Raw genomic sequence first — 19738 nt, forward strand, 5'->3', positions numbered from 1 at the left:
GAAGGCTTAGTCCCTCCAGATAATGATAACTCATGAAGGCTCGCCTGGTTTCTTGCTCGTAACACTTAGATGATCCGAGTCTGTGGAGGGTGAACACTGATGGTAAGCAGGCCTGTGATGCTCTTTTGTGCTGTTTTCTTTCTTTCTAATCTCTTATTGGAAATACATGATAAGTAAAGGCTCCAGGAAGATCTTAGCCAGTATAGAAACTCTTGAGCTATCAATGTTTATACAAGGGAGCTTCGGTTTGATGCTGTGAGCTGCTACTCGCAGCTGCAGGCTGGGTGAGACAGGAATATTAACGTGTGATCTGAATGTGAAAAAGTATTAAGCTATTGCAAGGAGGATGTTAATATTGATACCAGGGAACTGCCAAGAAACACAGTACAGGAGAAGGAAAGCTCCTTTTTTCCCCTATCAAACTTTTGATCACAACATAAAAATTTATTAAATTTTAAATTACAAGCTTACATGATAAAGATCTATTTGCTATGATTTTGAGACCGTTTTAGTGGATGTTTTATCATTTTGTCAGATTAATATTTAGTATTTAAGGCACAACACCAGCTCCAAAAAGTTGTGATGCAATTGTTTGAAAATCTGATAAACCTACATTTTCTTAACAATAGAACAATGAAAACATATCAAACGTTTAAACTGAGAAAATGGCTCCGAAAATTGGGGTGGGCAAAAGGCTGGGAAAGTAAGTGGTACTCAAAGGAAACAGCTGGAGGAACATTTTACAACTAATTAGGTTGATTGCACCATTAAACAAAAATATGACAAAGATCCAGCAGTGCTGAGCAGATATGATCGTAGCTTTTCTAAAAGCGCAGCAGGTGGTCTTCTCAGTACCCAGATGTCTACTGGCTGTTATTAAAAGAAGGGGGGATGCTACACAGGGTAAACATGGCCCTGCTCACAGCTTTTTTAATACATGTTGCTGCCATGTTCTGTTTTTATTTACATTTTACACACTTTCACAACTTTTGGGGGAATTTGGTTTGTAAATAATGAAAGATGTGTGTGGATTTTCTTCTTTAAGCACCTACTATACTTTATTTAAGTAACTTGCTTGCAGCCTATAGACTGGGTATGAGTTAAAGCATCCATCCTTCAAATGTTTTCTTTAAGGTTTCGGTATGATTCATTTTTCAGTTTGAGACCATGTCAGCCGTGATGAATCAGCCTCTTCCCTTTGGACGACTTGAGCGAGAGAAGCACATTCACATGGTCTTCAGGGCTTTTCACAACCGCTGTGGACCCTCTTGTGAGTGCCAGACTCAAAGCACTCCACCCAAATCCCACCAAATGCCTCCTGACCTGGAATCTGAAGAGCAGCTTTTGGGCCAGACTGCTGAGAATGGCTTGATTCAGCCACTGGTGAAGAAGACTGGTAGTGCAGTGAGATCATGCTTTATGTCTGTGCTGGAAACTGCTAGTGAGATTCATATCACTGCCAAGCCGGAGCTGCAAGGTGAGGAGGACTACTTTTTTCTTTTACATAAAACAGGACTCTTGTTTAGATGTGTGTGCGTTAAGAAAATACCACATCCTGACTGCAGGTCCTCAGTGTGTTTCTAGGAGGATCTATAACATCACTACAGAAGGCAACAGGTCACAGTCATTTGTGGCTGTGGAAGGTATTTGTCCCGTTCCACCACGTGTCTTACTCTTATAACTACTGATGTTTTTCAGCATATTCTCAGCATTTGTTCTCTTCTCCCTCCTCTTAGAGAGCTCCTGTGTGTGTCTGCAGTGCTGTGGTCCAGCTCGGGCCTACACCCTGAAAGGCTTTGACAGTGAGGGCAGTCAGGTCTTTTATTTTGAAAGGCCCCTTAGGGTGGACGCCTGTTGCCTCGGCTGCTGCCTGATGGAGATGAGAGCGTACACACCTCAAAACCATCTCATTGGCACCGTACATCAGAGGTAGGAAACTTGTTCATTCCTTGGTGTATATATGTTCCTACTAAACGCTGATGAGTTTGTTTCCTTATATTGCTCAGTAGTTCTAAACTACATGTGATCAAGCCACACTTAGGCTTATATAACTCACTTCTGTTGTTATAATGAGAGTGAATATATAGGTAGGTACTGTAGGTAAGTAGGTAAAGTTAGTGGTGAAAATTTATATTAAGGAGACATACTTCATACATGAGCCTCTTTAGCTTCTCTGAGAAATCTAATGAACTGAATTTTACAAACTACTGGCCTTTGGTTAATGGGTTAACAAAAATTATAAACATAAATATAATTATGTCTGAAGGAGTCCACAGAAGTCTTTAGTCTGCACTCATTCATTTCAGTTTTATTTATATTGCCAATTTACAACAACAGTCACCTCAAAGCACTTTACATTGTAGGGTAAAGACCCAACAATATTAGAAAGAAACCCTAACGAGCAGATGACCCCCTTGTGAGCAAGCAGTTGGCGACACAGGGAAGGAAAAGCTCTCTCTTAAAAGGGAGAAACCTCTGGGAGAACCTGGCTCAGAGTCCAGCCCTAACTATAAGTTGATTAGAAAGGAACATTTTAAACCTCAATCTGCTCTATTGGGGTTATATGGTACTATGATGTCTTTCAGATAAAAGGGGGCCTGATTATTCAAGATCTTGTATGTGATCAGAAAGATTTTAAATTTGATTCAGAATTTAACAGGGAGCCAATGAAGAGAAACCAGTATGGGAGAAATATGCTTTCTCTTTCTAGTCCCTGTCAGTACCTAGGTCCTGTCATCATTTTGACAGGACCTAGGTACTGTCAAAAAGACAGTCTTTCAGGGAACTTTTAGAAGAATCTGATAATAATGGGTTACAGCAGTCCAGCCTAGAAGTAAGGAACTAGTCTGGATAAAATGGTTGTTTTGTGGATCATTTGAGTTTGAAGAATAACATTCACATAGTATATTTTTTTCTTATTATTATTACTATAATTTTACATTTTTAATTTGGATGAACAAACACCAGTAGCATTTTATACTGTCAGACTAAACACTTCGCATGTGAGCCTTTTTCCATGTCATTCAAGGCCTGGGACCACACTGGCCTAGATGCTCAGGCCTGTCTGTAAATAGCAGTCGGGGCCTTTCCTGTTCTGAACAGGCTGAGTGTAATATAAACCTGGGATGGTTAATGCACAGCACAGCTGTCTGCACACCAAAAACACACCAACAGAGCTGGCGTGGGCTCGTAGGGGAAGGAATGCGACATCCTTCCTAATGGGAATGTTGGCCAATGGCATGGCAGGCTCACGGCTCTTCTGTCGTCAACCCAAAATACTTCCTTCTTCATCTGGCCTAAATCTGACTCCAGGGTTAGCGGGGGTGTCTTTGTGTGTCAAATTTAGAGTTTTCCAGAAGCAACAGTCGGTGAAGTTGTGCCCAATTAGGACTGGCCTGGCAGAGGTTTCAGTGACCAGAGTTCGACTTGGTATAAATATTCTCTCAGTTGTGCTCTAATAAAGCATGTCCCAAATTGAACTCTTCTGACACCGAGCAAACAATTGCTTTGGTGCTGCAGAATCATGACAGCTGAAAATGCAATCATCCAACCATCAAGACTGGGCTGCGCCTCTGTGTGAAGCACTGGCCAGTCTCTTTGCCAGGAGGCTTAGTGCACGGTTACTGAGTTGCTGTGTGTTGGTGACCATGTTTTCAGGTGGAGCATGTTTACGCCCCTCCTGGAGGTCTGCGCTTCAGGAGGGGCGTCTACCATCAGAATCCAGGGCTCCTGCTGTCCATGCCGTTGCTTCTCCAACCAACAATTCCAGGTAGGAATATTTATAACTCATAAAAGTATATGTGTGACTGAAAAGTGTAACATTGCAGTAGTGCTTTCATGCAGTTTTAAATTATACACTAGATTGTCTCCAACATTGGTGAGGAAATAGGCACGATATGGAAGAAATGGCCTGGCTTCAACGAAGAACACAACATGGACCATGAATACTTTGGGCTGGAGGGTGAGTTCTACCTCAGTAAATTACATTCCTAATTTGTCTTTGACAGGATGCCAGAGAACATTTACCTTTCCCAAAGTTTAGTTTCGGACCAAGTTTACTTTAATCGACCTCTTCAGATCTGATACTTTTATTTACTGAACAGATAAGAAACATGACTGAAAGAAAAACAACAGACCAATATAATAAAGCACACTCACCGGATACCTTATTAGGTACACCTCGCTAGTACTAAACTGCAGTATATTTTGCCTTCAGAGGTGCTTTAAGTCTTTGTGCCAGAGACTCGACAAGTTGCTGCCAACACCCCTCAGAGACTTTGGTCTATCATGACATGACAGTATCACACAGTTGGAACAGAAGTTTTGGCTGCACATTCATGATGTGAATCTCCTTTTCCATCACATCCCAAAGTTACTCCATTACATTGAGGCCTGGTGACTGGAGGCCATTGGAGCACAGTGAGCTCACTGTCACATTAAAAACAAAACAAACAGTTTGCACTTTCAGACATGGTGCCATCAGAAGATGTGTACACTGTGCTTATAAAGGGATGGACGCAGTCAGAAACAATACTCAGGTAGGCTGTGGTGTTTAAATGCTGTTTATACTAAGTCCAAAGAGTGCCAAGAAAATATTTGGCACACCATTACACCACCAGGAGCCTGAACCATTTATACAAGGCAAGATGGATCGATGACTCCACACTGTTCATTTTAAATTCTGAAACAACTGAATGTTGCAGCAGAAATCAACAACATTCAGTTTTATTCATAGCACCAAACCTCAACAACAGTCACCTCAATGCACTTCTTGTTCATAGCTGACAGGAGTGGCACCCAGTGTGGTCTGCTGTAGCTCTGCTAGGTATGCAAGAGCATGCCTGATGTATTGTGCATTCAGACACTGTCTTCTGCATACGTTGGCTGCAACTCTGTTTAGAAAAGTGCTATATAACTTTAATAATAAAGTTAGTATTATTTGACTTTGTGTTGCCTTCCTGTCAGCTTGAAGCAATCTGCTCATTCTCCTCTGACATCTTGCATCAACAAGGCACTTTTAACTTTAACGTCAGTGGATCGTCTTCAGCACAACCACATGCCTAAAAGCTTCGAGCTGCTGGCATGTGATTAGTAGGGGTGGGGAAAAAAATCGATACTGTGTAGTATCGTGATATTTTGTTTGCTAATAATGTATCGATACAGGGACAGCAGAAATCGATATTTTGTTACAAAAAAAGTTTGTGGAATGGAACATGCTCTGACTTCAGAGCATGTTGATCCTTTTTCTGAGCCAGAATCCTGACATTACTTCACTGTCCAAATGTGTTTAACTTTTTTTGGCAGCAATAAACATGACAGTTTACTTATTTTAATTTAAGACACGTTTTATTTTAATTAAGTTTAAAACTTTATTTAATGTAAAATTATATTTTGTTTTAATTTACTTTCAAATTCTTCAGTTGCTGAATGGGCTGCATAGTTTTCATAAATTTCATAGTTCAGAATAGCTATAATTGTACCAGATGGTTGCATTCAGTTAAGTTGGACTAGACTGTAATACAAACCGTTCAGTTTGTCAACAATAAAACTGACTGAAATGAGAGACTGAGTGTGAGACTTTGATATTAGATAAAATGAATATTGATAAAGTTTACCTGTATGTACAGAATCTGAATATATTTAAAAATATTTTTTTAAAAATTGCAATAATATCGTATCATATTGTGCGTTAAGTGTTGTGATAATATCGTATCGTGGGTTAAGTGTTGTGATAATATCGTATTGTGGGATGTATGGTGATTCCCACCTCTAGTGATTAGCTGGTCAGATTTGTGTTAACAAGCAGCCAAACAGGTGTACCTAATAAAGTCACCGGTGAATGCTTTTAATTTATAAAAAATAAATGGAAAAAAAGACTGTTCCATGATATTTACAGGGACATCAACTAACACCACTAGATTGTTTTTTTTTTAAAAAGAAAAAGATAATTGCCAAACATTAACTGCATCTCTCTGGCTAGTATCAGACTTCTTTAACATTTCTAAGTATACCAAAGTCACAAACATAGTTTATTATTTAATCACGGCTTTAGTACAACTGTATGTATTCTATTTTCATCTTCTAGTTCCACTCAGTATGGAGTCACACACCAAACTCCTTCTCCTGGCAGCCACTTTCCTGTTGGTAAGCACGTGTGTCCGTCAGTGGGAAGATGTTCTGTCATACACAATATAATTATACCTTTCCCAAAGTTTCTACCTCAGACTTTGAAGACTTAGTTGCAAGTATGTGTTATGAATAAATTAGCTTACTAATGAATAAACATTCAGCAACAGTTTTATCTGTTCATTCATACTTACTTCAAACAGCAGCTAACAATTTTAATTTCATTCTATAATTTTAGTGAATAACTTATATATTTGTAATTTTAGGTAATGATTTCAACTGTTAATCATATTAATATAAAAGTACATTTAGCTAACAGTATCATTGGTCCATCTGTACTGGTGGTTGCTTTGAAGACAAGGACCAGGTCTGCAACCACTCACAGTCAGCTGCTGTCTTCAAAATGACTTTTGTGCATTAATACATCAATAAAACCACAATAAGACAGAATCTGCATACTCTGTGACTGAATGGAGGTCAAATTGGCAATAAGATGCAATATGTCTAGAAGACAAGTTCCTTCCCACCCGGCAATCTTGGCAATCGTCTCATGATCACTGACACGCTCCATCTCTTGGTAAGCAGCTGGTCATTACAAATACCTTTAATTTTTATTTTATTTTTTTTAAATGCTTTGATAAAGGTTTTTGTTTTTTAAGTTGCAAGGAGGTTTCTCCTATTTTCACTCTAGTTTGACTGAGTAATTATTAAACATATTTTAAGTTCATGCCCTCCTTATTTGATGTTTTTTTCTTTTTAATTTTCCTAAATGCTTTTGGTCCGGATTGGATCCTTTGGTAGGGCCAATCTGGCCCCCAGGTTGTATGTTTGACATCCCTGCCTTGGGATCATTGTATACTAACTGGAAATCAGCGGTTCAGTATAAAAATCAGGACACTATATTAAGATGATCCCAGATGGGTGCACTGTAATATTAGAATATAATATTTGATGTATTGGCTCGTAAGGAGCCTTTCACGATTTGGTTTAATTGGAACTTGCATTACAACTGGAGATCATAATTTATATTGATGTTACATGCAAACAACCAACATGTTTACATGTAACAAAAGCAACATTTTGATGTGTGGGATCTTCCTCGGGTATCAATCGCAAGCATCAAAAATCTGCTTATGTAAAGATTCTTTAAGGAGTAAATTATTACTTTGAGCCAAAAAGTGTTCAGACCGTTCTTCTCCCCCCCCGTTGCACACTTGCTTTCTTTCTCTAAAAAACATAAAAAGCATACATAAAGAAGACATTTTAATACAAAGAAAAACTAACACGTAGCACAGTGGTTAGCACTGTGGCCGCACAGCAAGAAGGTCCTGAGTTCAATTCCAACATCAGGCCGGGGTCTTTCTGTGTGGAGTTTGCATGTTCTCCCCGCGTTTGCGTGGGTTCTCTCCGGGTACTCCGGCTTCCTCCCACCATCCAAAGACACGCAGCTTGTGGGGATAGGTTAATTGGATAATTCAAATTGTCACTAGGTGTGAATGTGAGTACGAATGGTTGTCTGTCCCTGTGTGTTGGCCCTGTGACAGACTGGCGACCTGTCCAGAGCGTACCCCGCCTCTCGCCCTATGACAGCTGGGATAGGCTCCAGCGCCCCCCCACGACCCTGAAAAGGATAAGCGGAAGCGAATAGATGGATGGAAAAACTAACACTGTTTCTAACCTGTCTGAATGATTTCTCTGCAGAATCATATGTTTTTTGAAATGAGCTGACCAGCATCATCACATGATTTACAGACCAACGGGCACCCAAGCTTCCCGGTCTGGGAAGAAAGAAGAGCGGATAAAGAGGAATCTCGGCTTCTTGCAAACTCCACAGCTTCAGTTCCAGCGTTTATAAAAGAAAAATGGCACTAAACCATCTTTAGCAGCAGATGCATATTTACCATTTATTGCTATAATCCATCAGGTGTACATCCAACAGTGTTTCCTCGCTTTCCACACACTCACACACACACCTGCATCCATCATCACAATAACAAATAAGGGCAGCATTACAGTTTTTCAACAAACTGTAGGCTCTTTCTTAACATATTAAAAAAAACAAAAAAACAAAAAACAAAAAAGCTCCCCAGGATAAAAACTGTAACAGACCCTGGGCCCCGTTTTCTTTCGTGGACTACAAAATGGAAAAGGAGTGAATATCAGTGTTTCAGGACTCCTATACACCTTTAACATTAAAGCAGAGCCCTTCCTTTAAAAGGTGGGGTAAAGAAAGGAGAAGGCAGGGAAGGGAAACCTGGTTCAGGTCGGGCTTGAGGCCAGGCACAGTGATTTAGGCAGCTTGGCAGTTCATTCTAAAGATGCCGGTTATAGAAACCTGCCCAACACAGGATCCTCATCCTTTGGGATACAACTTTTTAAAAATCGTATTAAGTGATCTTTGATGTGGATTGCATTTAAACATTAATATTTGTTCTAGTCCAAAATGACCAGAGGAATTGTAGTTAAAATACAGCACTGTGTTATAATAACCCTGTTTGAGTCCCAATAAAACTGATTAGCACACCTATTTTAACAGCAGGTGAAATGTCACGTTAAGCAATAAAATCATATAGAGTACAACTGATTCTGTTGTATTTAAAGCACACTTTGTCGAGCGTTCATGACCAGAACAGCCCACACCAGTCACTCACTGGTTAAAAGATGTTACAACTTGCATTACTAAAAAAGAAAAAAAAGAAACAAAACTGTAATTTCCTCTTCCAGTTGATTAAAATCACCTCTTTCATAGACCTGTTTCAGTGTTCTGTTGAAAGGCTTTTCTGTTCATTTCCAATTTGACACAAAGACCCAACGGTCTCCTGGCCTCGGTCCCCGACTTTTGCTCTGTCTTCGCATTACGCAGTGCCAATCCACGCAGAGCTGCCCTTCTCTGGACTCGGCTTCCCCCAACACATCCCGTATGCACACACCTGCACACCGCAAACAGAGACCACATCAGTAGAGTCTAACTACATCACACAGGTTGTGTTGTTGTTCATGTGAAATCCCACAGCAGGAGTTCTTACTCTTCGCTGAGCATCTCGGTGACGGGGGGCTAACGTCCTCCGCTAGCATTCACCAGACCATGGAAGTCTTCCCATGCTCTGCAAACAGAGGAGGATGCAGTAAATTATAATTCGCAGTAAAAAGCATAAAGAAATAATTATTTTCCTTGAAGAATCGTAAGCCCATCAGTTAACTGAATGAGAGCTTTAGATGGGGAAAAAAATAGTTGTATTCACAGTTACCAAAAACTAATGATGAAAATAAAAAATTTAGGCTTAGCTTTATGAGCTAAAGCTGCCAAAATAAAGAAATATACTAACAGAGGTCATTTCAATATTATAAAGATTTATACAGGCCATGTTAGAATGAATGGGACTTATTATTCTTAGCTCCATACTGGTATTTCTAGACTTTACTAGAGAAGCTTTGCACGATTCAGAGCTCAAAATAATCCCTGTGCATCTTTTCTGTGCCTTCGTGCAGAAGAAGTTGGTCTTTTAGCTTTTTATCCTTTCTTTGGACAGGCTGGCCATTATAAACAGAAGTTTTTAACAACGTGTGTCAAGAACATCCCCATCTCATTAATATCAAGCGCCAAGCGAAAAAAAAAAAAAAAAAATGGAGCAACAACATCTACATGAGGATATAGAGATTGTGTAAAAGGACTTGAAAGCCATCATACTAGGCATTCACATTCAAAGCTACAAAGGACAAACATGGACACAGAACTAGTTGTTTTTTTCCCCACTTGGATTTTGAAAAGCATGAAAATGGGAACAAAAGGCAGAACTGAGTTCTTGTATACTGAAGAAATACTGACTCAAGGTTAAGACTGCAATGGAAAACCATTATAATCAGTTAAATGGGCATTTGTTTCACTCTCTAATGAACTAATAGAAAAATATGGGAGTTTGTAAAATTATATTAGTATATAGACGTGCACAAGATATGTGGTTATGTGTACAGTTATACATTTCAATTTGGAATAATACTTCAAACAATAAAATAAAACATTTTGATAATTGTGTTTGTTATTTCTCCCTTAAAATCCAAACATACTGTCAAAATAAAAATCTAACTTACAGAAAACCATCATCTTATCACCTGAGCATGTTAAAAACAAGCCATTAAAAAGGCAACATGTAAGTGTACTCTCTCGTTGCCTCTTTGGTTGGAAAATGTGTGTGAGCATGCAGGTTTATGGAATGAGCTGAAGAGAAAGGAAAGCTGGAGAAGAAAATAAAAAAAGGAGAAGACATACATACTTAATGCTGTCTGTGTGTGTCTTGTACTCCATGATGGTGTTGGGGGGCAGGTTGAGGACTCTGCGCAGGGTGTCTCTGATGCGGGCGGTGGTCCCCTGGTCACTGGCTGTTTTGTTCCAGATGGAGATGATGTCCTCCTGGCGAGAAGCAGCATGAAGAGGAGGCATGTGTGAGCGTTAGGTCAGGCAGTTAGTGACCATGTGCAACCGAGTGTGTCTGCTTTTGGCAATACCTGGAAACGTACTGACACCACAGCCCCACAGATTTCCTCTCCTACCATGAACTGTTCTCCGAGCATAGCCAGGATCAGGTTCTCCCAGCATCGAGACGCCAGGCCTTTTCTCAGACGAATGATCCACTTCCCACCCATCTTATTAGCATCATCCTAAACATACACAATTTCAGATCAGGCCTTTCACGCATAACCAAACAACCAGAGCAAATAGAGGATATCAGCCAGTGTGTTTACCTCCCACATGGGTTTAATGCCTTCTTTGAAGAGGTGGAAGTCACTATGACCTGTCAGATCGCCAGGTCGGATCATGTGACTATAGAAACGCCAAAATTGCTCCACCTGGGATGGACAATTGTAATAATTAGTGGAAAACAAGTCAATATGTGGAGTGTGCAGCTCTGCATGGGCACATAAACAAAAGGAAAAGTGCACTGGCTCCTGTTTTAAGCCATATAAAGATGTGATGAGGAGCGACGGACCGAAGCAAAGCTGCCAATTTGTTTGATGTTCTGTTCGTAGCTCTGAGTGCTGGCTGGTCTCCCTGGGGTGCGTCTGGAGTACCAAAAGGTGTAATTGTACTGGAGAGGGTGTTCTCCTGCTCCTGGCACCACCATCTGCCGGAAATGAGAGAGTAACTTGTACAGCTCATTGACATATTAACTTTATACAGACTCAGAGCTATAATTTGTCATTTTGCCTCTGTACACCACCAAAGCGGATTTTAAATCTAATAATTAACATGTGATTAAAGTGCAGACTTTTTGCTTTAATTTAAGAGGTTCTTCAAAAATTATATTTACTGTTTAATTCATTTCCAGATGTTCAAAATTTTATAGTTTAACAAACAAGCCAAAACTAAAGAAACTGTACCTTTGTTCAACAAATAGTAGCACAATCTGCACATACATCTGTGTAAGACTTTAGCGGCCTCACTTTTTTCTTGGAAGTGTTCTGCTCCTTCTCTTCATCTTCGTTTTTTTCCTTCTCACCGTCTTTCGGTGAGCCTTGGTCCTGGTCGTGGTCTCCGCTGTCATCGTCTTTCAGACTACAATCGAGGGAAATGCAATCAATATTTGAAATCAAAAGGGACTTTACACCTGTTGTCAGGTAACAGCCCTTTTCATTTTAACTCCTTTTACAGAGTGTTTTAAATCAAATCTTTTGTCATTTTGTTACCCAGTCTGTTGGCGTTATACCGTCTTACAGCAACCAGTATCTAAATTATTCAGTTGTGCCCTCATCCTGGTCAACACATCAGAAATACAAGAAAAAAAATTAACACAAACTATATCCTCGACGAATAGAAGATTTGCAGTATGGCTGCTGTATTCATTTAGGGCAACTTAACCCAATAAACCTGCAACTGATGCATTTTAAAGTTGTGGCCTGCAAACATGCGCTCTGTGCTAATCTTAAACTACGGTCACTATTAATAAGAGCTCTCTGCGTGTAACAGTGTCTCTCCAGTTTCCTGCATTTATTGGCCACGCGAGTCTAATTTGTGACCGGCCTCTACGCGCCTCTCCCCGCCTCTCAGTTAACTACCACACCGAGGATTCGAGGCCTATCCGCCTTCCTCCAGGCCAAGCTAACAGCTAACAACACTGAAATTCTTCATCAAAAAGCACCATTTACTCACAGGTATTGCTCCCTTTCTTTTTAAAAGCGCGTGTAGGTGTTGCCCTCGCACTCCTGTTCTTTTATTAACTCACAGAATTCATGCAAAAACATATAATAAAGCTGACACACCTCTCACACACGCAAACCACGGTCAGCTTACGTTACCCTCCCCAGTGAGTTCACAGTAGCGACCGACGAGACCGCTCTCTGGATATTCAGCGAAATGTTTTAAATACTCACGCGTCAAATTTGTTGTTCATTATTTTGTAGATAGGAGTCTTTTCGGAGTCCGACCACAGCCTCCTGAATCCCGCAGCAAGTGACGGCGACGCGCACAGCAGCGGTTTAGTGGACGCGCATGCCATGTATCGATCTTAGTGATGAGCACGAAAAGGTCAAAGGTGAGCCACATCTTTACTATCAAGCATGTGCTCATTTATACTTAATTGAAATGTGCATTAAAATAAATAAGTAATTAAGAAATATGCATACATGAAGCAAAAGTCCCAATAATTTTATTTTATTCTCCACATTTCAGAACTTTAAGATATAATAAATGCACATTAGTACCACTGTGATCTGTTAATTGTAGTTTTTCAGAGTCTGATGACTCTGTTGAATAAACAGAAACCCTGTGTCTTCAGCGCAGATGTATGTGCAGGCCGACACACACTGTCACACAAGAACAGCCTCAGAACAACACGGGTGGCTTAATCACAGCAATCGAATTCCTCTGATACGCTGCAACCCTCGTTTCATCGCTTTCCATTCCTCTGCTTGTAATCTGTTCTCGCGGCACCTTCAAACAGTAGCTGTGCTCAGGTCCAAGCAGAGCTGTGGACCAAGTTTTGAAGAGGGGCGGGGGAGGCAAAAAAAAAACAAAAACAAAGGGAGCTGGAGGGTGAGGATGGAGTTGGGACTTCTTTTGGTCCAAATCGGTTCAGGCATTATTATGGAAGCTTAGTGGCTACAAGACCATGAAAACCCCTGTGTTTGTGTATTGGAAACAAACAATTAAAGCCAGATAAAAAGCAGAGTGTTTGGGGGTGAGGGACAGCAGGAAAGCTCCGGGGTGGTATATCACGGTGTGGTGTGGTTCGGTTGGCGCTGCTTCTGCAGACCATCCCCTCGCCCCCTGTGCCTCCACGAGGACCTTCATGAGAGGGCCCTTTGTTCTGGGCCGGCAGGCGCACCAGTGAGTGAATGAGCAAGAGCAGCGGCGGCCTTCTTCAGTGGCGGCTGTTTGTTTACACCAGCCAGTCCCGTCATACTTCATTAGCAGCCCAGCCCACCGACAACCTCTGATGTCCTAATCGCCGACAAGCATGTAGCTGCCCATCAACCCAGAGCCTTGGCGGTTCAGGATAAAGGCTTTTTTTTGGGATTCCCACTAAGCCTGCTTGCCTTCTCATCCACAGGGAGCGTGTACATGTATGCTCACACAAACACACACGCGATATCTGTGGCCTGGCTGGTTCTTTCATCACGGGCCAAGAGGCAAATGGAGGTAAGTCGATGTTAGTGGAGCAGCAACGGTCCCAGAGATCTAGCTCTGCATCACAGAGACGTGAGAAACCTGCCGTCCAGACAGAGGCAGACAAGACAGAGGGATTATTGAGTGCTGCCATCTTCTGACCACAATCATTAAACAGTTAACTACGCATTAAGTCACGCAAATATGCGGCATGCTAACAAGTCGTAATTGTACTAGCGTGTGTTCCAGTGCGAGTTGTCAGGCCTTCATAATTGGCACAAACACTTACCTGAACATCGGGACAAATGATTAGAATTTGGTGGTTAAAGGTCACCCTTATTTTACAAAAAGCTTACATTGCAAGAATTCATGTCAATTCTAAGAAAATTATCACAAAAGTCTAATAGGAAAAAATGGAGAAGTAATGACATCAAACAATTAAAATAGTCAAAGGTCAACATCGCCGTGATGTCATAATGTTCGTCGGTAACTACATTTCTGGCCATTATTCAAGTTCATAACACAGGAAAGGATGGAGAGGATTGGGACAATATTGCACATTCACCCAGACACTAAATCCTTTGGTTCCACCTAATGAATTCCTCGTGTTACATAATACAATGCATAATTCAAATTCACTAACCTCCTGAACGGCTTTCCCGAGCCTTTCCTGGCTTTTCACTACTTTCCTGAAAGACACACACAGATCCACCATCATTAGCGACAAGAACTTGTTACCTATTAAAAAAAACGTCTGCTTGATGACAGAGCTAACCTTTGTATTCTGCGAGCGAGGCTCAGAGTGAAGCCTGCAGAGCAGTCGGGCTGATAAGTGGACGGCACTATGGAGTAAGCCCCCGGAGGAAGTGAACAGGCCAGACTGACGTCCTGCGTGTAACAGTGAGGGACACAGCTGGCCACAGGATCCTCATCCCTGGATATCATCTGCTCAGATTGTCCTTCTACTACCTAGTTATGTTGTTAAAAGCAGATATTTCGACTTAAAGCAGTACCGGATAAAGAGAAGCAAAATAATGTTAAGCTATTCAGAGGCGATGTGAACTCTATCCTAGTGTATAGACTGAACTGCAGAAGGACGGATGTCACATAATCTAAGCTAACACTAATGCTCTGACTTTGTATTTTACTGACCTTATAAATGTGGAAGCCAATAGGGTGCAGATCCGTATCAGGCCGGCTCTGGTGCAGGGTAACCCTGACGTTAACTCCTGATGTCACTGCTGGATCATCAGAAACTGTAAAAGGGAAGAAGGGGTTCTGCCAGTGAGACAGGAAGTTCCTGCTTCCTCCGGCTGTCTTTCCCTCAACCCACGAGCCGTGGAAGTAGCTGGTCTCCCACTCACTGTCTGCTGTTAAAGGCAGTGGGGGTGCTGGGCTTTTCATGGCACTGAGGATGAGATTAATTGTTTTAATGGCGCAAATAAAATCAGAAACATTAAATAACTTCGTGAAAAACTTAATAATTTTACCTGAGGGAGATGGAAGAGAAGGAAAAGACCCTGATGAGAAAGCGGGCCTCGGCTCCTGGCTGGTAGGTGCTGGGGATGAGAAGGTAGAATCCGGGCTCCAGCTGCCCGTGGAGAACCACCTCTCTCTCGTAGGTATGGCAGTGAGTAGAAGTGCGAGGAGGTCTGTTCAACATCCGGCTCAGATTGAAACGCTTCTTTTCCACCTAGTGCAAACATACTTTCAGTAAAGCGATGGAAAGCCACACGAGCGCATGTCAACACTAAATGAGAGAACAAACCTTCCACAAGTGCAGCGCGATGGCCTGGTAATGCTGGTGCTTTGTATTGTTGCTGTCCTCGACTGGGGTTTGTGCATATTTCTCTGTGTTTCTCCATTTCCGGCACTGCAACAGAGACACCACCACCTCTCCTCTTTCGCACACTTTAAGCCAAAACTTGGGGTTGCTGCCGTAGCTGCCGCAGTTTCGGCTACCGCCAGCAGAGTGCCCTTTTACCCAGCGACCAGCCAGCTGATGACTGTGTGTCAGCAGGTTTCCTGCCGGAGCAGAGAGGCATCAGGTTAAAACAAGGGCACCAAGAAAGTAACATCTGAAACAACAAAAACCTCTTTAACAAAATAAGGCAACACCAGTATAAATGCTCTTCAAGTGTCCTTCCTCACTGATGGGATAGCCCACTGTGACGTCATCAAACTGGGACATAAATTCAGCCTCGTCCAACCAGAATTCACCCTCTGCCACCCTGGCTTGTAGCTCCGAAGCACAATCAGGGGCAACAGAATCCCAACCTGCACCTCTGCAGAGAGAGAGGCAAAGAAACATCTGGATTTTCCCACATTTACAAATTTGTTGATGTAGGTGTGAATTCCAGAAATGCACTCCAAATTCCGTATAATAACTGTGACTTTAGTGAGATAAAATCACAACTTCAGACAGACATCAGTTACACCTAATGGCTGCGACTAAAGTCTGAAATCTTAAAGCCAGTGCTGTCAAATCTAATGAATCACTTTATAAATTGAGTAACCTTTGAGTAGAGCCCGGCCAATTTATTTATTGACAGGTTGATATGAGCTAGTTGCCAATCTATCAACCAAAACTAAAAGATATAGAAGATGCGCTGCTGTGTTGATGTTGCACAGTTTGTCCACAAGATGGCACTCTGCAACTTCCCTGTTGGGAACACTCCAAACACAATAAAGCAGCTGATCCAAGCAGAGTCGGACATAAATGAGTAAAGAAATAACTAAACACGAAAAAAACAACAACATTGGTTTATATATTGGAATATCTGACTTTTAAATCACCAAATATCAGCAGAACTCTACCTTTAAGAGCTGTCACCAGAACCTAACTATGTGAATATGCTCCTGTGTGGCTGTGGATCTGTAGAGTGATGGCATCAACTAGTAGCTAACAGATCAGCTGTCTTGTTTTGCTTTCTTTTTTGTGAATGATTTAACTTTAAAAATTTAAATCAATGTCCAAATACACAGTTTTTGGAACAATCTGACAATAATGAATTACAGTAGTCCAGCCTAGAAGTACTGAATGTGTGAACTAGACATATCACACAAATTCAAGATAGTGCTCCTTCATTTGTTTAATATGGACACTACAGGACATTTCCTGATCAAAAATGACCATGAGATTCATCACAGTGTTACTGGAGGCCAAAGTACTGCTATTGAGAATATTAGGTAAATAAAAGGTAAATGTACTGGTTCTTGTATAGTACTTTTCTGAGCACTCAAAAAGCTTTAATCTTAAGAACATTTGTAATCTGTAATTTGAAGCATCTGGTTTAACAACTTTCAACTCCACACATCTGGGTGTCAGATATACTCCACAATAGACAAGTCTGACACACACCTCCATACCCAGGCTCCTCCCCAGTAGCGTCTTCCCCAAGGATTTCTGATCCTTAGCAGCCGTACTTCACCCCCTGACACCTTCTTCACATCCAGCCACTCCATGACAGTCAGAGCGTGGTACTGATCCAGCTCAGTGAGTCCTGAAATAGAGAAGGCCAGCAAGTGATGTGGCACAGCATCACTCACTGTATTATCTGTGAGCAGACACTTTTCTGACCTCCGGGCGTGCTGTGAGTGGAGCAGCTGAGCACACAGTCATCCTTCACAGGGTCCAGAAGGTTCAGGTCCAGCCTTCTCTTTCTGACTTGGTCACTGTCCTGTGCTGTTTGCTGCTCCTCCTCCGAGCCAAAGTCACCCAGGCTCCATCGCTCAGCTAGACCACCTGTCAAGTCCACCAGGGCCTCGGACACCTGACCTGCCCACAGTCGCTCGTATGAACCACGAAGCCTGCAGAAGATGAAAGGGAAAGGAAAGGGGGGTTTCAAACTTTTCCTCATGATTAGGTCTTGTTTGAAAAATACATGTTAATCTCAAGGAATCAACTGACTTGGCATAGGCCTTCTCCAACAGGGCAACCCAAAAGGCAGTGGGGGAGTGGCAGCGTGAGAAGCAAAGAGATGAATTAATGCAGGGCAGGCGGTCGTCAATGGTCACCTCTGTCCAGTGTCCCTGCTGCCAAAAGCAAAAATGAAAGCAGCCTCTGTACCTGCTGTCACCCCACTGTGGCTGATCTTCAGGCAGAACCTACACAGGATCCAACGACAATGCGAGTGACAACAGGAAACACACGATGAACATTCTCCACATTTAGAACAAAACCAGTGCTGGGGCTCACAAAATCAAACTGATGAGACAACCAGCCTGTGTTACCTTGTTTAAAAGCTGTTTGTTCTTGAGCAGGAAGGTGCACGCACAGAGGAACCAGCAGTCTCCTAACAGGCCTTGCTTTGCATGCCCCAGGCTGATGCTGCTTGGGAAGAGAGCTGGTGACGGGCAGATCTCCTTGACATGTGAAATGGAAATAATAATTGGGACTGAGACAGTGATATGGCTGGAAACAGCAGAGCAGGTTAATTTAATTGCACATATTTATTTTTGTGAGATACAGAGCAGTAACTTTGAGAGTCCTTCATAATCAGGTCAACCACCAGAAAAAGGAAATCCCCTCATCTTGTGAGGCGGCACAAGCTAATAGGCCACAAATGTCAAGCCCTATGTGGCAGGATCTTATCAATAACAACACCCGATCAATGGAAAGATAACCAATAAGGAATTTTCTGGGCATTTCCACTAGACAGGCTTACTTGGGGCCGTAGCCAGGTGATGTCTCCCTGCAGTCTGGCCAGAGGCGTGGAGCTGCCAGAGAACAGGGAGGCGTCCACACAGCGGAAGTCCGGGTCCTCATACAGAGCTGGACCTCCGCACTCGTCCCTGCCCTCTTCTTTCATGGCTCCTGCTGCTTTCAGCCTGGAAACCTGCTGGACCAAAGGCCACCTTCACTGCATGTACCTACATATAACACTTGCATTACACCTTAACTACATTATGCATTCGTGAAGTCTGCACGGATCTGAGAGGAAGCTGCCGTTACAGAGCATCACTGACTTTTACGGCATATTCACCTTCACGTTTTAGCTTTCACTCACTCAATACCAATGACATACTAACATGAATATACAAAGAGATGTTGGAAACATAATGTCAGAAACAGCATGTGTGTATTTATCTTACCTTGCTCCTCTTTTAAGCTCATTTCGCCACGTAGCTGTCATTGTGTATAATAGCATCGTTAGCTCGAGCTAGCTTGCACAGCACAGACACACACAGCAGGTACGCTAGCATCTCCATATCGCTTCATCTTATCGTGGTTTCAAATCCATAACCACAGCGGTTTTCTCTCAGTGTGACATATTTAGCGATGAGTAAAAGTTATATCGACAGCAGACATAGCGTGATGGTGAAAATAAAACAGACACGGGGTCTTCCGGTGATGCAGTGAATCCTTCCTGTGCTGCGGCCACTGCCGCCCACTGCTGGGATCTCTGAACTGCAGGAACACCGTGTTTCAGATTCCATGGATACATCCAGCTTAAAGCGGGGGAAAAACTCTAAAAGTGTAGAATGTTTTTGTTGAGATTTACCATAATACATTATGAATTAGGTAAAGGTTTTACCAAGTGATTACAGAAAAAATTATATAATTATTTTTTGCTGTCATTGAGGGAAATAATGTAAATAATAGTTTATTCTCTGCAAAGCGGCCAGAATTGTGGCTCCCAGTGACTGGCTGTGTGCTATGTGACATTCAGTCAGTCTCAAACCTCCTTTCCTCAGCCACAACACTGAAGATGGGTCATTCCAGCATGACAGCAACCCAAACATACCACCAAGAAAACAAAGGAAAAAAGCACATGGAGGTCATGGACTGGGATGGCAACTCTCCAGATCTCAGTCCTGCAGAAAATCTGTGCAGGGTGCTGAAGTTTTGTGAGACAACCAAGAAATCTAAAGGGTTTATGTAAGGAGGAGTGAGCCAAAATCCCTCCTGAGATGTGTGCAAACCTGGTGACTGACTACGAGAGAAACGTCTTGCCAACAAGGGTTTCTCCACCAAATACTAAATTGTGTTTTGCTTAGGGATCAAATACT

General features: G+C 42.0%; 3 protein-coding genes across 6 annotated transcripts; 1 reads left to right on the forward strand and 2 right to left on the reverse strand.

Moving 5' to 3' along the window:
- Positions 1–7: 7 nt before the first annotated feature.
- On the forward strand, positions 8–8558 carry LOC146687810 (phospholipid scramblase 1). Of its 2 annotated transcripts, XM_085438197.1 has the most exons (8): positions 8–102; positions 1159–1477; positions 1566–1643; positions 1737–1929; positions 3658–3769; positions 3862–3961; positions 6086–6144; positions 7828–8558. In XM_085438197.1, exons 1-8 carry the CDS (start codon positions 100–102, stop codon positions 7852–7854), a joined length of 891 nt encoding a protein of 296 aa, XP_085294323.1. In that variant the 5' UTR covers positions 8–99; the 3' UTR covers positions 7855–8558. The 2 variants fall into 2 exon arrangements, with proteins under 2 accessions (XP_085294323.1, XP_085294322.1); XM_085438196.1 differs by having other exon boundaries at positions 6086–8558.
- eif4e2 (eukaryotic translation initiation factor 4E family member 2) lies at positions 8012–12704 on the reverse strand. 2 transcript variants are annotated; one of them, XM_085438198.1, is made up of 8 exons: positions 12493–12704; positions 11566–11677; positions 11112–11246; positions 10867–10971; positions 10630–10782; positions 10398–10534; positions 9153–9230; positions 8012–9056 (listed from the first exon to the last, which is right to left on the reverse strand). In XM_085438198.1, exons 1-7 carry the CDS (start codon positions 12615–12617, stop codon positions 9182–9184), a joined length of 816 nt encoding a protein of 271 aa, XP_085294324.1. In that variant the 5' UTR covers positions 12618–12704; the 3' UTR covers positions 8012–9056; positions 9153–9181. The 2 variants fall into 2 exon arrangements, with proteins under 2 accessions (XP_085294324.1, XP_085294325.1); XM_085438199.1 differs by having other exon boundaries at positions 10394–10534.
- Positions 12705–12745: 41 nt separating this feature from the next.
- On the reverse strand, positions 12746–18537 carry capn10 (calpain 10). 2 transcript variants are annotated; one of them, XM_085438195.1, is made up of 12 exons: positions 18394–18537; positions 17960–18091; positions 17637–17833; positions 17307–17536; positions 17088–17229; positions 15878–16011; positions 15495–15751; positions 15217–15419; positions 14879–15134; positions 14502–14695; positions 14370–14415; positions 12746–13828 (listed from the first exon to the last, which is right to left on the reverse strand). In XM_085438195.1, the coding sequence occupies exons 1-12, from the start codon at positions 18535–18537 to the stop codon at positions 13799–13801; spliced, it is 1965 nt and encodes a 654-aa protein (XP_085294321.1). In that variant the 3' UTR covers positions 12746–13798. The 2 variants fall into 2 exon arrangements, with proteins under 2 accessions (XP_085294321.1, XP_085294320.1); XM_085438194.1 differs by having other exon boundaries at positions 15845–16011.
- Between the last annotated feature and the right edge of the window lie 1201 nt (positions 18538–19738).

The sequence above is a fragment of the Copadichromis virginalis genome, linkage group LG18, assembly GCF_057382275.1.
Source record: "Copadichromis virginalis isolate Kocher_CV1m ecotype Utaka linkage group LG18, C_Virginalis_male_GT1.1, whole genome shotgun sequence".
Taxonomy (NCBI): domain Eukaryota; kingdom Metazoa; phylum Chordata; class Actinopteri; order Cichliformes; family Cichlidae; genus Copadichromis; species Copadichromis virginalis.